Raw genomic sequence first — 16429 nt, 5'->3', positions numbered from 1 at the left:
GTCTAAATGTACTAGTTTTTCCTTTTATATGAGAAAACTAGAATTCACTTTTCAAGATGAAAATTAGCAAAGAATTTGGAAGTATTGCTCCAATTGGAGAATCAGAAGTCACCTTAAAAACAATACAGATTTTACTAATCTATAGTAATATAGATTTCCTAAAGTCTTCATGTGACACAAAAGTTTTAGGGTTTTGGTTTTTAACTAGCCACGTTGTACAATCGTGGAAATTTCCTATCCTAAATTAGAAAAGTATAAGGATATTTAAAGTTCAATTCAGTTTTTCTTACATTACGAAGCTGAGAAAAATGAATCTAACATTAAAATCAAAAGCAATCGGGTCTGGCTTATTGTATTCATGTCACCAATGCTGTTTATCAAAAATCCCTGTCATATCAAATCAAGCCCTTCCACAATGATCTAACACTTAAGTTTTTATGAGAAAAAAAAATAACTGGATTCTCTATACTCATTTCACCTCCTTACCGTGGCTGTGGGCAGGCCCCAGATGATGCATTGTCTATAATATAAACTACGTTGGTGACCACCAAAGCAGCCAGGCATTCTTGCTGTTCCTTCATTTCTTACTAGATTATGTTATTTAATTAATTTAATAATATTTCATCACCTATCTACAGGGCCATAGTCCATGTGCAAGCAGTTTTCCAGTACCACCAAAATTCTAAATAAGGTCCCATCAGAACTATCATTTAGGCCTACCATAAAATACACAGAATTAATAAAATGAGACAACCATCATTGTGTGAGCAATACTTAAGTCAGCCCCATGCACCTTCAGAGAGGTACTACTAGCATTGAGATGAATTATTCCAACTTGTAGGGAAACCAAATAGATACTGAAAGAAAGAGTTTATTCTTATTTATTTATTTTGAGATGGAGTCTTGCTCTTGTCACCCAGGCTGGAGTGCAATGGCCCGATCTCGGCTCACTGCAACCTCCTGGATTCAAGCAATTCTCCTGCCCCAGCCTCCCGGGTAGCTGGGATTACAGACACCTGCCACCATACCCTGCTAATTTTTTGTGTTTTCAGTGGAGTTGGGGTTTCACTATGTTGGTCAGGCTGGTCTCGAACTCCTGACCTCAGGTCATCCACCTGCCTCGGCCTCCCAAAGTGCTGGGATTACAGGTGTGAGTCACCACACCCGGCCAGAAGAGTTTCTTACACTGGCCAAAAGATCAGTTATGTTCTTTATAAACTTGGCATAGGCTTAGGGGGCAATTCACCGTTTGTTTTCTAATGCTGTGCCCTTTAAAAAGGAAGGGGAAGGTTGCCTAAAACGATGAAAGAGATGTTATAAAAATCAAGCTTCTTGAGAAATATAGTAAAATTGGAAACACCTTAAATGTTGTAGTGTGTTACCATTTACACAAAGGATAAAATATGTAGAAATATACATTATTTAGTTATATATAATATATAGTAAAAGCAGAAAGATGTGTGGGAATTAATATAAACTGAATACAGAACAAGAGCTATCTCTGTGAGGAAAGACAAAAGAATTGGGTGGGATATGAACAGGACACTTAAATGATACTTGTAATATTTCATTCCTTAAGATGAGTTATGCATACAGAAGTAATGATTACATTTGGTATACTTTCTGTGTGTCTAAAATAACATATAAGAACATAAGAAAACATACAAAACCAAATGCTTGGGATTTTTCCTTTTGGAAACTCCTCTAGCCAGGTTCTGTAAGATAAAGCTTAGTAATTAAGGAACACCTACTTCATGAGTATTATTGGTTTCAAAAGAGCATGGCCACTGTTCATCCGGCTTGCCTAAGTATTGGCCAAAGATTCTCCTGCTGATTGAGCAACAGGACAGGAACCTAGCAGATTAATTTCAGCGAGATGAATAAGGAACATTGTCTTTCCAGTTTTTAAAGAGGACGTTTCTGTGGCTTTTTTTTTCTTTATTATCTACATTGAAGCATGATTGACAGATTCTTATCAATGATTTCCTTGTGAAAGCAGAGTCAAGGGAATGAATAGCGCAAACCGAGAACTGAGAATTTTCATCAAAGTGGAACCAAAAGTTAGCCTGTGTATGGTCAGTTTGTGTGGCAGCAGTGCTGTTCTATCCTTAAGAACACTTCTATTCAGAGAGAATCGTTATTAGAGAGGACAGATCTGTAAGTCACTGGGTGAGGTAACATCAGAACTGAAGGTCCTCTGAAAATGATCTTATTTCCCTTTTTGTAAACAAGAAAACTGTGCAAAAAGCTCCATGTCCCTTTCTCTGTTTCTCGATTACTTTCTTTTTAAAATTGCTTTAGATTCAGGGGTTACATGTGCAAGTTTGTTACATGGGTATATTGTATAACAATTCTAAAATTCATACAATCAACACAGTAAACAGATAACCTCCTGAATGAGAGAAAATATTTGCAAACTTTGCATCTGACAAAAGAATAATATCCAGAATCTATAAGGAACTTAAACTTGTCAACAAGAAATGAAAAAAACCCAGATTAAAACAGGACAAAGAACGTGAACAGACACTCCTCAAAAGAAGACATACAAGCGGCCAATGAGCATATTAAAAAATCTTCAATATCACTAATCATCAGAGAGATGCCAATTAAACCCTAAATAAGATACCATCTCACACCAGTCTGAATGGCTTTTGTTAAAAAGTCAGAAAATAACGGATGTTGATTGCTTTCATAGGGTGACCATGATTACATTTGTAATAGTCATTCACTCCTAAGGATTTCAAAGTCATGTGGGTCCAGGATCCTCAATATGAGGATTAATGTTACCATGGGAACCATGAAAAGAGCTGACCTAATAGGGGCCATATCAATTCTAGCCAACTTCTTGAGCTTCCTAATAGAGAAGAATGCCTAAGAGACTCTCTCACCAAGAGGAAGGTAAATTAACTAGTCAGATAAATGAGAGCAGAGATGGGCAAACTATAATTGGTAGGCCTAATCCATTCAGCCACCTTCTTTTGTACAGCCCATGGGCTGAAAATTGTTTTTATGTAAATGGTTGGAAAAAATCAAAAGAAGATCTAGATACTTCAGGACACATAAAAATTATTAAAAATGCATATGTCAGTGTCTGTACATAAGACTATTGAAGTGTATCAATTTATATTTGTTTATTTTTTATGGCTGCTTTTGTGCTAAAACAGCAGAGTTGAGTAATTGTGACAGAGACTACATGGCTCACAAAGCCTAGAACAACTACTATGTGGCCATTCCCAGAACATATTTAAACTCCTGAACTAGAGGAAAGCTAATATAGAAGCAGCACCCTGTTTGACCATAGAATTTTGCCATGTCTTCTTCTTGAATGAGTATCAGAGGTTTGACATTTCTAGGATCCTTTTGATAGGCCAGTGGCGTTGTAGAATTGGTCTTTCCTAAATAGAATGATTCATCTAAGTTTTCTTCCTGCTCAAAATTAAATAGTAACATATTCCAAACCATAGATACTAGAATGCATAGCCCTTCCAAAAGATACTGGGTGGTGCGTGACACAATTTAAGATGTTTGAAGATACTATCTACTTGAAGAGAATTACGAACTCAAGAATGTCTTAGGTATTCTAATTCTTAATGATCCCACAGAGAAATAATGGGAGAACTTCCAGAAGTAGTTAGGATGTGGTCAGGGTTGATTAACTGAAGGGACAGCTGCAGGTAAGGAAACTGTCCTGTGTCCCCTTACCCTGTGACCATGTTTCCAAATTATAGTTACAGACAAAAAAGAATATATTTTAAAAGTATGCCAAATTGTTTAAAAGGTAAAGAAAAATTTTTAAATTAAAATGACAGGAGGAAAGCCATTTGAGAATATTAACAAATGAGATAAAAGATTGATGATGAAAATTGACAATTTAAATTATTAATGCTAATTGCAACTTCCTACAGCGACATAGCCCTTTCACTGTATTTTTAAATTCAACCTTCAATCAGAGTAGTATTAAAGAGGGTAAAATTAATGTTAAGTTTTTAAAAATATGGATCAATCCTAGCTAGCTGCATGGTCCAGACAACAGCAATGCCACGAGGCAGCCATCACAGTGATATTTATCACCACATAAATGTTCAGATACTTTTCCTTTTCTGTTAATGGAATTTTCTAGGCTGAGGTGAGAAACACTGATAGCTGTAGAATAGAGATGATGGAAGGAAATGGCAAGGCAATCTACAGGAGATTACTAGCACCTGAAGAGTTTGAATACTGGAACTGCACAAGTTCCTTGAGCTTTCATGATAACCCCTACTCTCTTGGACTGTTATATAGGCAATAATAATTCATTCAGCAAAAGGACAGGGAAAATGTGTGTTTTGGTCTCTGATATTTCCCATGTACATAAGATATTGCCTGACACATAGGACATACTCATGAAATATCTGTTTAAACGTAACTTGCAAATTAAGATTTGCAAATTATAATGACAAAGCAGTTCTTGAGAGAAGAGAAAAATGCTGATTTACATTTAAAATTGTACAAGTTTTATAACAAACATAAATAATCACCTGATCAAATGTTCCCGTTTTATAGATGAACAAATACAAGTCCTGGTACGTAGCAAAACTGTAATACTATGCCTGATTTCAACAGTTTTTTCCACTATACCAAATTATCATAGGAAGTCTTATTTTCTAGTAATTTTAAAGTAATCTAAGCTTAAAATAACAAAAAGCTACTCATTCACAATAAGCATGAAACAAACCATGGCTAAATTTCAAGTGCAGAAAATATAAGTCCTCATTAAAATAATAAAATGAAAACCCGTGTGTATCTATCACCTATTACAGTCTGTAGTCTGTCCCCACTGTTGTGATTTTAGATTTCAAATGTTGTTTGTTAGTATCTTAATATCACTCTGATTAATTGAGTGTAAGTAAATCAATCTGAACATCCCATTACTGGCCAATATTGTTTAGCATATGAATTGAGCACGAAAACATAACCATAGGAAAGTAAATATGTATGTGATTAATCAGAGGTTTACTTCCCTGAAGATCATTATGTTTGGGAAATACAAGCTTTGACAAAGTCTAATCTATATGATTTTCTGATTTAATCACTAATATTTTATTTCTAATTTTGTTTTAAGCATCAAAAATTCCAACTCAGTTAAATAATTTAGTTCCATTAAACCCCTAAATATCCATGGTGTCATCTGAAAGTTCAAATGGTAGAATACGATTTTCTGGAAAAAAAATTTGGTCTCCTATAGTATGTTCATCCGACCGCCTGTTTTATTAACAGTAGTCTTAGTATGCCAAGAGTTGCCTGAGAGGAACACACACACACACACACACACACACACACACACACACACACAAATGGTATTAATAAATTTAACTCAAGGTGTTAAATGCAGAATAATCTATGTCTAAATAGCCACTTGTTTAACAAGTTACTGTGTTTTTCACGTTTATTTTGGAAACAAAGTTTTATAATATTTAACATCAGGAAGAACAGTCATTGGTTGCTCAATTATCCTTTGGCTTTCAGTTCACTCTTAGAATTTAATGACTATCACTCAATAAAAACTCAGAATGCATCTTTCTGTTTGCCTGTGGTTTTCAACATTGGTTGCACATCAAAATCACCCGAGAAACTTGAAAAGTATATCAATGTTTGCGGCCCACTTCCAGAGATTATGATTTAATTGTTCTAACTGTAACTAGCTCTCTTATTCAGCAAAACTGAGAATCACTAGATAATGTGATACAAGATCCGTGAATTTCAAGCTGTCTGACGAGAGCCTAAATTCAGCTCAGTCAACCATGTCTTGTATATATGTTTTTTATAACAGTAAGATTTCACAGTTTAAAGAGATCTGGTTTCTGGTCCTAGATTATCTGGATAACTGCCTCAACTCATCATTCCTCTTAGCTATAAAAATATAAGAACTATTACTTACTCTAAAGTCTGTTATACTCTCATTCCCCTGAAAAATTACGTATCTTTTTTTTTAAGTGAGCACAGTAATTTATCCGTGAAGTGAAATAACACTAGCAGATCATTAACTTGGTGCAATGAATGCATCAAGCAGCTGTTACTTAGAAAATAGAACATCTGTCACATGCCATTGGAGTCACTATTCACTGTCATTATAGTTAGAGCTGTTATTTCTGTTCGGTTCATTCTGTTTTCATGAAATTCTTCTTTAATAAACAATACAGTATTATTAAAAAGTCAATACACATTGCTATAGAATCCACTATTTAATGCTTTATGTTCTTTTTGAATTTATGATTATATTATTCTGTCACATTAGCCTAATAGTAAAACATGTCCTAAACCTCTAGCCATGATAGAGTAATTTTGGAGGCTGAAAAAGTAATTAGCGTCTCATTTCCTCATGTTTAAGACATGTTAGATTGTGTGATGCACCACTGATATGATTACAGCTGCTGAGAATTTAAAAAAAAAAACTACCACTTTCAAGGTAAACCTAAATTGTATGTTACATCTCAATTTCCGAATCCTTAAAATGTGACAAATGCACATCTTAGAATTGCAGTAATATGGCAATGTATTCCTTTTCTTTCCTTGAATATGTTACGTAGCTAAAAGGTGAAAGAACTCTCTCCTTTTCTCTGTGATCAGAAATGGTATAATATTTGCAAATACTAAGTGCAGAATTCACCTGGGTAGGGGGACCTCTCAAGATGCCTTTAATGGATGCTTTAGTTAGCCTTTTATTCATATTACAGGGAACATGAGTAAGAGAAAGGAATAGCTAAAATAAGTCCGAATTTAATTGAGTCCTAGTGAAGGGAGGAATCTATTAGGAAATGATGTTAAGGTACGTAGGTAAATAAATGTGGTGCTGATTGAAGATAGTCTCTAGAGAACAGGAGACTCTTAAGATAATAAAATTTGTTTAAAAAGAGGGGGTGGAAATAATAGATCAGACAGAGAAGTTATCTTAAGAATATAAGTCCCTGAGAAATTCCAAGAAAATCTGTGTAAGGTATTGGACAACTTGTGAAAATACGAAATGGGTGGAGGAGAGAATAGAGGTTAATTGAGCTACATTTCTTTACCCCTGAAGGGAAATTTTTGTAAAGGTGTTCCTATAGGACCAGATGATTTTTCCAATAATTTTTACCGTTCTACCATTAAATAAAAATAATGAAAAATGCTGATGGTATAATCAGCAGAGACCAATGGAGAAGGTTTTTCCATCTTGCTACTGTATCAGTGAAGTGAGCCGATAGCTGAACCCTGAACCTAACATGCCTTTTTAAATTTCTACAAGCAATTAAACTTGTAGATATGGGGAATGAATCAGAATGTATTCTTCATCCTTCCCATCAACATGGGGCATGACTTCACTGGAATAAATTAACTCATTATACTCATTCTTTTATAATAAGGAAATTAGAGTAGCATTTACAAATTATGGCTAAGAAGTAGACAGCAAATTTGTTTGAAATCATGGAATTTAGTGCTTAGTATTTGGACTATTTATACTGGAGCTATCAAATGTTACAAAGTAACATATGGAAAATAAATAATATGTTAGACATTGTGACAATTTATAGTTTAATCGGATTTTACTTATGTCAGATATTTTCCCCTCTATCATAAAAACCCTTAGTGCCAAGTATATAGTTTGCGTTCAACTTCTCTTGAATCTCCTGAAGGTGGACTTACAATCATGTCATAGGTCAAGTTAAAACTGAGTGTACACAATCTTGCTTTTTCTTCAGCCCTAAAATCGATCCTAGCAGCAATCACATTACTACATGACTGAAAAACCTAAAGTGTCTGAGTTATAGTTTAGTGAATTTAGTCATTGAATTTGAACTTGGTCCTTCAGAAGAGTAGATCTTCTAGAACCCTCTCCACTTCTCACCTCACAAGGCAGAAGAAGGCATGTATGCTGAGAATCGGATGCTTTTGAAAAGGAGGAAATGCCATATCTTTTCAGCTGTTTCTTTCCATCTCGCCAACCCTATAAATAAGGAGCTCCCTTTGAGAGGAATGAGTACAGGTATAAAGAGAATGGCCAAGGCAATAGCTCTAGGTTGGTTCTCAATACATCTGAAGATGCAGACATTCTTGTGTTGTGGGAAACTATTAGAGCCAGAGAAAATGGTTCGTCAACAACCTCATCAAATGTATTCTTTTAGTTTACAGTAAGGATTCCCTGTTCCTCTATGGCAGCCTTTTATTCTAACTTTCATACCTTCTCGTTGCTTCGTACTTTGTCTTTAGTCAATCCAAACCATCCCATGCACACTCCACCTTCAAGTGTCACCTTTCCCTTGCAGTCATTCATGCTTATTCCAGCCATGGCTCATCTGTTTCCAAAAAAAATGTGATTTTTTTCTAGTATGATATCAAATTGATTTATTGCATTTAAGCTTTCCTCTGCAGCTACACTGTAGGCATGATTAGAGTGAGGTTTGCAAAGATTACCTCATTCCTCATCTCTGGCGGTGAATAGCACAGTACAGACTGGATATTAGGCACCTGATATACATTGGTCAATTAATATTTGAGATCTCCAGAAAGCAAGCTCAGCATAGTATTTAAAGGCTAAGTCTTATTTAAGTCTTATTTCTTAAGTCATATCTTTGATTAAAAACACATATGAGGGAAAAATTTAAGGCCTACTAAATTAACACAATATTTTTTCCTACCCCAAAACAGCACATATACAAATGATTGAATACTGGTTCCTTATTGTTGAATAGCATACATAAAAGTTTAACTCTAGGTCTCTTTTTTTTACAGAGTGTAAATTTTCCTGTGAATCACTTTTGACCATTAGCAGTTATAAACCACCATCATATCACTGCTTTTTTCAAATACAAGTTGATAATGGTGATAAATTGAACATCTTTTAGTTTTAATTTATAATTTTGTGGAACTTAAGAAGGCACTAGAAATTAGTCCACATTTCCTATTTTGTTCCCATCAACTGAACATCACTGGACGTTATTTAAATTAGCTGGAGGAATTTGACCAGATGTTGACACATAATGGTTTCTGTGAGCCAGGAACTACCTGCAACATTATCCCCTAAGTTCAAAACTTTTCTGATCTCTTCTGAGTTTTGGAAAATTCCATTGCCTTTAATTGCATTGCTTGTCATGTATGAAACAAAATCTATGTACACAATAACTTTTTACATTGATGCTAAAATATAGTGTCATCTTTATGAAGACTTATTAACAGATAATTAGTAATCCAAATATAAATTAAGCTTCAACTTTGTGAAGTGTTACCTTTGTGAATAAATCAACTACAGCGAGATGCCACTAGACTGGAATATAGAAAGTTGATAATTCTCATTTGCGTATATGTCCATCTCTTTGACAAACTCATACTTGGATATAAGTTTTTGAAGGATGGGGACTTCTCTACCATTTTATCCCACAGAGCCTAGTAACAATGGCTAACATCTGTGGTTGTAGAGGTTGTATACTACAAAAGGGTGAAGTCAAAGTATTAAAAGGGATAAAATCTAGTCTATGTCTACTCTGAAGTTAAGCTCTAAAGGGTCTGTATCTACCCAAATGAGAGACTTCTAATAATCTCCCAAAATATATTGAGGAGAATTACATATGATTCTGCTACAGTAGTAACTGGCATATAATAGGAGCTCAGTCAACACCTACGATTGATAAATGAAGAAATTGCTTTTATGAATTGCTAAGCTCACCTGTGTGCAACAAATAGCACCTACATATGAAGAACCCCATGCATGATAGCTGTCGAGTTCATCTGGCATTAAGTACCTTAATTTCAGGCATGTTTTTATTGAAAAAATGTGACATAAAACAATATCTTAGAATTGAAGAAACAGTGTTTTTGTCTTGCATAAAAATTTTTATACATTGTTTCCTCATTTATTTCTCCTGTTTATCTGATGCCAAAGGCAAAACCAAAACAAAAAGTATGAGAAGTGATTTCGAGTGGACCAGGACCTGATGGCGTGGCAGAAAGACAGCCACAGGACTACTTAGGTATATTATAAAGATAGAAAAGACATGTTGAGAGTGACTCTATGAGGCCAGCCTATACCTAATTTCTTACTCTTGTACTGTAATTTTTTTCTTAAGAAATTAGATGTAGGCTGGCATTACAGAGCTGCTCCTTGTGTGTTTATTGATTGATTATTTGTAGCTGGACTTTCTCCACCTTCCTGTTATTGCTGTTTCTCAATGATTTTGTTTTGCTTTGGCTTTCTGTGATTAAGACATCAGCTCCACTCGCAAATAGCTTTTCAACTCGAGTGCCAATCACAGTCTCTGTATCTGTTAACCTTATTGAGAAAGGAGAAAAAGGGTCTGTTGGGCTCTGGCTCAGCTCTCTGTGAATGTCCCACAGCTGGCTAACTAGACAGGCAGGGAAAGAACCAGGCACAGACGCAGTGGAATGCCGAGTGGCCACATTGTCAGCCATGCCATGTACCAGGAAAGAGGCTTTATGCAGGGCAGGTAGTAAACATTTGTATAAGATCACTTTTTCCATCACTACTCTCTATATTTTTTCATGTTAAATGTGATTGTTTTCATGTTTTATAAATCACCTCTTAGGAAATAGTGGTATTCTCTTAGGAGATTTTAGTCTAGGGTATGTGGATAGAATTAAGGTCTGTGAACTTGGATTGGGGGAAAACTTTATCTTTATTTGTATTCAATTAAAACCAAAAGTAAGCATTTTTTTTTTCAGTTAAAATGTGAGCAACAAACTCCAGCAATAGAGATACCCATGACTTTGTCACTAATAGAAATGACAGATACTTTGTAACATGTTCCAGACATTGTACATACTTAAAAATACCAGTTATGCTCGTCATCACTACATTGAAATTATCCTAAAGACCTGATGCTAGATCTTGTTAATTAACATATTAGGAAATAAAACATGTATTACTATATCACAAATATTTAAAAAATGTGTTGCACATTGTATTTCAGTATAATTGTTTTCATTTAAAATCCTGTGTATTTTGTTTTATGCATTTAAAAGCATTATTATGAGAAAGGGTTTTTAAGCTTCAACAAATGCCAAAAAGATCCATGGCACTAAAAGGCTAAAAAATCCCTGCTGCAGAAATACAGTAGCACCATACTGTAGAATTTTCTAAGGGCAGTTTCTTATTAGTGGATGGGTTTTCAAATATCTGCCTTTAGCCACTACATGTATAAATTAAATAAATACAAATATATTTAGTTGAACGATATGTATGTTTATTAAATATTTATAATGAAAAATAAGACATGAATTATGCTTATGTACATATACATGTTCATAGTTACCCAACAATGAAGCTTCAATATATATGGTATGGTTTTCATAATTCATTAATACATAGTTACAGGTTTAAAACCTTGCAAAATCATAGTAACCGTACAGAAAGCCATTTCATAAGCATTAAATCTTAAGACTACAAGATATTACTTGAAGGTCAATGCTCTCCTTTTCACAGGCTACTCAAAAAGAGATTGAGAAACAGAAGGTGCACCTGAAGAGTATCACAGAGGTAGGAGAGGCCTTGAAAACAGTTTTGGGCAAGAAGGAGACGTTGGTGGAAGATAAACTCAGTCTTCTGAATAGTAACTGGATAGCTGTCACCTCCCGAGCAGAAGAGTGGTTAAATCTTTTGTTGGTAAGAGAAAAGGCTAGAAGCTTTTACACCCTTCTCTGTCACAAGAAAAAGATACATAAGTGACCAGTAACAATTCTGTGTTTGAAAATTTCTGAGTTCCAAATATATGCTGGCTCTTAATTCAATATCTATAACAATATTTTAATATATTTTTCTTTATATTTATGCAATATTCTATATGAAAATACCACTTAAAACTAATCTCAATGAAACTTTACTGTTGTCTTTTAAACATTTTAGAACATAGGAAAAATTCTTTAAGAATATTGTCTAACCAATAATGCCATGGTATGTCTCTATAAAATTAAGGAATACCAGAAACACATGGAAACTTTTGACCAGAATGTGGACCACATCACAAAGTGGATCATTCAGGCTGACACACTTTTGGATGAATCAGAGAAAAAGAAACCCCAGCAAAAAGAAGATGTGCTTAAGGTAGCAAATAAAATATGAAAAGTAATGTCCAAATTGTACACCAGTTACTTCAATCATCTTTGTCCTAAAAGATACTAAGGACGTCTTAATAAGAGTAAAACAATCCTTTCTTCCTTCCTTTGTCTTTCTCTTTTTCCTTCCTTCTCCCTTTGAATGGAAATGAATGATTTTGAAGAGTTCTGTAATCTGACTTTCTGTTCAAATCCATCACTCAGTTAATTATACCCAATGTAAACTCCGTTCAGAAAGAGATTCCAAGATTTATTTTGAAATCATATTGCAAATTTCTGCCTTTGTCAATGGTGGTACTACATTCTTGTGTCTAACACAAAGAACAATCTGACACTATCATTCATTTAGCCCATCTGAATGAACACCTGAAATGCAATCAGCTGATTTTTTTTGCCTATGCCATATCCAAATCTTGGTAATTAGTCTTAATGTTGGGGTTATGTAAAACTGAGGTTTTCATTTTTAACTACATGTAAACTAGGCTTTGGGTTCTTTCTTTTAGTCTCAAAACTGACTGTTAGGATGCCCTGTCTTCTTTTTCAAGGGGAACTTAATCTTTTCTTTAAAAAATGATTCCGATAAAAGGGTATGAGAGGTGTAATACGCAAATACACCTTATAGACACTACATTGTTTCTATTTGATGATGTCTCCTTTCCCAATTAAATAGGTAGAGTTGAATTTTAACAGCTCTCTTTTCAATACACATTTTTTATTTTGTTTTGCTGAAATGTTTGATAAATTTATTGATTAGTTGTTTACTATTTAAAGAAAACTCAAAAATTATGTTTCTTTCCATGCAATTTATTTTATGCCTCTGATATTTTCCATAGATTAAAATATACCTTTAATGAAAAAGTATAAATTCATTCCAGGCTATCCCCAAAACACATTTATGCCATTGTCTGAAGCTTATTTTGATGTGGATCTGTATTGTGCTCTTCATTATCCCTTGATGTATAGTCAGAGATGTCATCTTATGGTGAATTTCCTTCAAAGCTTTTTGAATAATAGGGTCTGAGTTATTTAACTTCAACCTCTGTGACCCGGCAGGTCAGGAAGAACTTTCCTCAGTACCTCTGTATGTGACACAAAATTCGTATGTGTCAGAAAATCACTTTTTTTCTTATGACACTCAGTGTAATAAAGAGGAACTTGAAAGTGCTAGGAAGGAATAGAAAAGTGTTCTTCAGCTACCTGCCCTCCTGAGCACATACTTAGTTCATTCCACAACTATTAAATTCAGTAACGATATAATAAAATAAGACTAAATAGAATATATTATGATAGTTGCAACAACATAGTTGGGAAAACATCCCTGTCCTTCCTCGGACTAAGTAAACATTTTAAATAGACATGCATCAAACTTAAGGACGGTGATCTATTTTTCTGAAATCACACGCATTTTCATTTTAGTCCTGTTTTATGGAAGTTGTGGTTTTATCTCCCTTTCTATTTTCTGCATGTGCTTGCTCTCATTTTCTTACTTTCTCTCTCTCTCTCTTTCTCACTCTCTCGCTCACTTGCTCACTCGCTCTGTTTGGCTCTCTATTTCTATCTTGACCTTCATTAATTACTAACTTCAAGTCCTATCTCTTGCTCGTGGAATATAGCGTTTAAAGGCAGAACTGAATGACATACGCCCAAAGGTGGACTCTACACGTGACCAAGCAGCAAACTTGATGGCAAACCGCGGTGACCACTGCAGGAAATTAGTAGAGCCCCAAATCTCAGAGCTCAACCATCGATTTGCAGCCATTTCACACAGAATTAAGACTGGAAAGGTAGGAAGATCTACTCCAAGGTGGAAACTAGTGCTAAATGATCTCTTGCGAAGGTTGCGCAGTACTCTGAAAGGGGCAAGTAGACCCCACAGCAAGGTTTTCAAAAGGAAAATGAATGCCAAAATGTATTTAAGGAAATTTTACCACTGATTATAATGGGAGAGAAACGCCACTCCTCCCCGTCTCTGTCTCTCTCTGTCTCTCTGTCTCTCTTTCTCTCTCATCTTTTTCTGCCACAGATATTCTAGGACTGCATTCTATGCTGCAATTTACATACGTACTTTCAGGGGTCACCTACAGAAAAAAATAACAAATAGCATGCTGAAGGCCAAAAAAATAAATAAATAAAACCAAAAGCACACAAGTCATCCATCAACAGAAAGCACTACCGATAAATTTTGCCAAAAGCACTACTGATACAATATTGCTTGTATGTAATGTGGATCAAATATCCAAAATGAGGCCTTGTACGTCTTCTGCACGATCTAGGGTGTTTATACCTCTTTACTGGTTGTGCAAGTGTGTTTATTTAACTTGCTTTTGCTAGTTGTAGACACTGTGACAAAATTCATTAGGCTATAATGAAATGATCAAGCCATGAAAACAAATCATTGCAAAGCTTACATATCCTAATTTTTGTAATTTTATATGCCTATTTATATTACTGTTTAAGAAGAACCAGGGAATATGGAACTTTTGCATGATAGACTTTATATTTGTGTATGATTTGATGAAGAGAAAGTCTTATTTAATAAGTAGTTTGCAAAAATGTATAAATATAGTGTTATAGAATTTCAACTCTTTGGGAAGATTTGGAATGCAAGTAATTACCTAGAAATTTATATACTGTAGTTTGATAAATTTCAATATATATGATATGCTTTCAAACATAAAAATGTATATAAAATCAATATATGTATTTAGGTATATAGATAATTGTTAGAAATAATCTGAAATGAAAAAACATTGGAGTATTTATGAGAAAATATGATGCAGTACGTCAGGTAAGTATTGATTCCTGGAAAAATAGAAGAACATTTTCAAAAAATATTTTGATAGACATAAGCAACCAGTAATAGCATGGTTTCACAATTGCTGCACTTTCTAAGGCATTACAGCGTCTCATCATGTTATATAAAAGTACATATTTAAAGTGGTATTCAAAATAAGTGAAATGTGACATGATAAATTCTAAATAGTTTAGCTTGTATGCATGAGACACAGTTACCCTTCAAAATTCACCTTCCCAAATTAAAAAAGTTGTTAGTTTACCTTAATTCATTGCAAGTTATTTTTAATCATTAACTACTTAGTTCTCTTGTACTCTCTCTCTCCATACATAGAGACCTTATATAGTTGACTTTTAAAAGGCTGTATTCTCTACATATGGAGAGAGACAGCATGAGAGAACTAAGTAGTTAACTGTCACAAATATATATATTTGAGTCAGTCATTATTACCTGCAAAAATGTGACAGGCTCTTAAAATTGATTAACGTTTTGAAAGAATGTATTGTTACTTACAAAGACAATTGTTTTTACTTCTAAAGTTATCAATGGCTTATGTAATAACAAGACAATGAATGGAGATTTATCTCAATCCTTTAAAAATGCTACTACTTCATTACTAAGATATAGACACAAACAGATGCACATTTTAATAAATCACTAAGCTATAGAATATTTAAGAGAAAATAAGGTATTATCTTTGGATAAATTGTGTTACAAGATTGTGATTCACAGATATTAAAAAATGGGTAGAATTTGCTCTCCACCACAGATGTGACAGACCCAGCCAATACAAGTTTGTGACCAAGACAAGTTTGTGAGTTTTCATTTCACATTCTGCATGAATTTGTAAGTATACTTCTGGAAATCATGCATAAAGTGATCCACTCTACGTACTTCTTTCATTTTCCCTAGCAACATAAGGCATAAGAAATTTCCAATGAATATTCATTTATTATTATTATTATTATTATTATTATTATTATTTTTGTGTGTGTGTGGTGGAGACTCTCTCTGTTGCCCAGGCTGGAGTGCTGTGGCATAACCTCAGCTCACTGCAACCTCTGCCTCCTGGAATCAAGAGATTCTCCTGCCTCAGCCTCCCAAGTAGCTGGGATTACGGGCGGGCGCCGTGACACCTGGCTAATTTTTGTATTTTGGCAGAGACGGGGTTTCACCATGTTGGCCAGGCTGGTCTGGAACTCCTGACCTCAAGTGATCCTCCTGCCTCGGCCTCTCAAAGTGCTGGGATTACAAGCGTGAACCACTGTGCCTGGCCCCAAATTTTCAATTATATGTTAATTAATAAAATAATCACGTTTGCTTTTCAAAGTATTTGTTTTTCTCTAAATTAGTAAAGGCAACTGAGTGTAACAATGACCCCATTTTAGGGCTCTGAAGAGATAATTATGCTCTATTATCACGATGAAATGAAAAACACAGAAATAAAGCATATCTGACACTTTGCTTATATATTCATTGCATCAGCTAATGGGATTGAGCTTCCATTGTGTTAGAGATTGTGGTGAGAAGATACAAGGGTATAAAGATCCTTGCTTA

At 34.6% G+C, this 16429-nt stretch overlaps 1 protein-coding gene across 14 annotated transcripts in view; it reads left to right on the top strand.

Moving 5' to 3' along the window:
* Positions 1-16429, top strand: part of DMD (dystrophin) — a 2616526-nt gene that overhangs the window by 1358193 nt on the left and 1241904 nt on the right. For all 14 annotated transcript variants that reach the window (XM_063804906.1, XM_063804905.1, XM_063804907.1 and 11 more), the window contains 3 exons: positions 11450-11629; positions 11939-12067; positions 13692-13862. In XM_063804906.1, coding sequence (XP_063660976.1) covers positions 11450-11629; positions 11939-12067; positions 13692-13862 — 480 coding nt within the window. The remainder of the gene's footprint in view (positions 1-11449; positions 11630-11938; positions 12068-13691; positions 13863-16429) is intronic.

The sequence above is a fragment of the Pan troglodytes genome, chromosome X (genome assembly GCF_028858775.2).
Source record: "Pan troglodytes isolate AG18354 chromosome X, NHGRI_mPanTro3-v2.0_pri, whole genome shotgun sequence".
Taxonomy (NCBI): domain Eukaryota; kingdom Metazoa; phylum Chordata; class Mammalia; order Primates; family Hominidae; genus Pan; species Pan troglodytes.
Note: the sequence above shows the minus strand (reverse complement) of the source record. Positions and strands in the feature narration are given on the sequence as shown.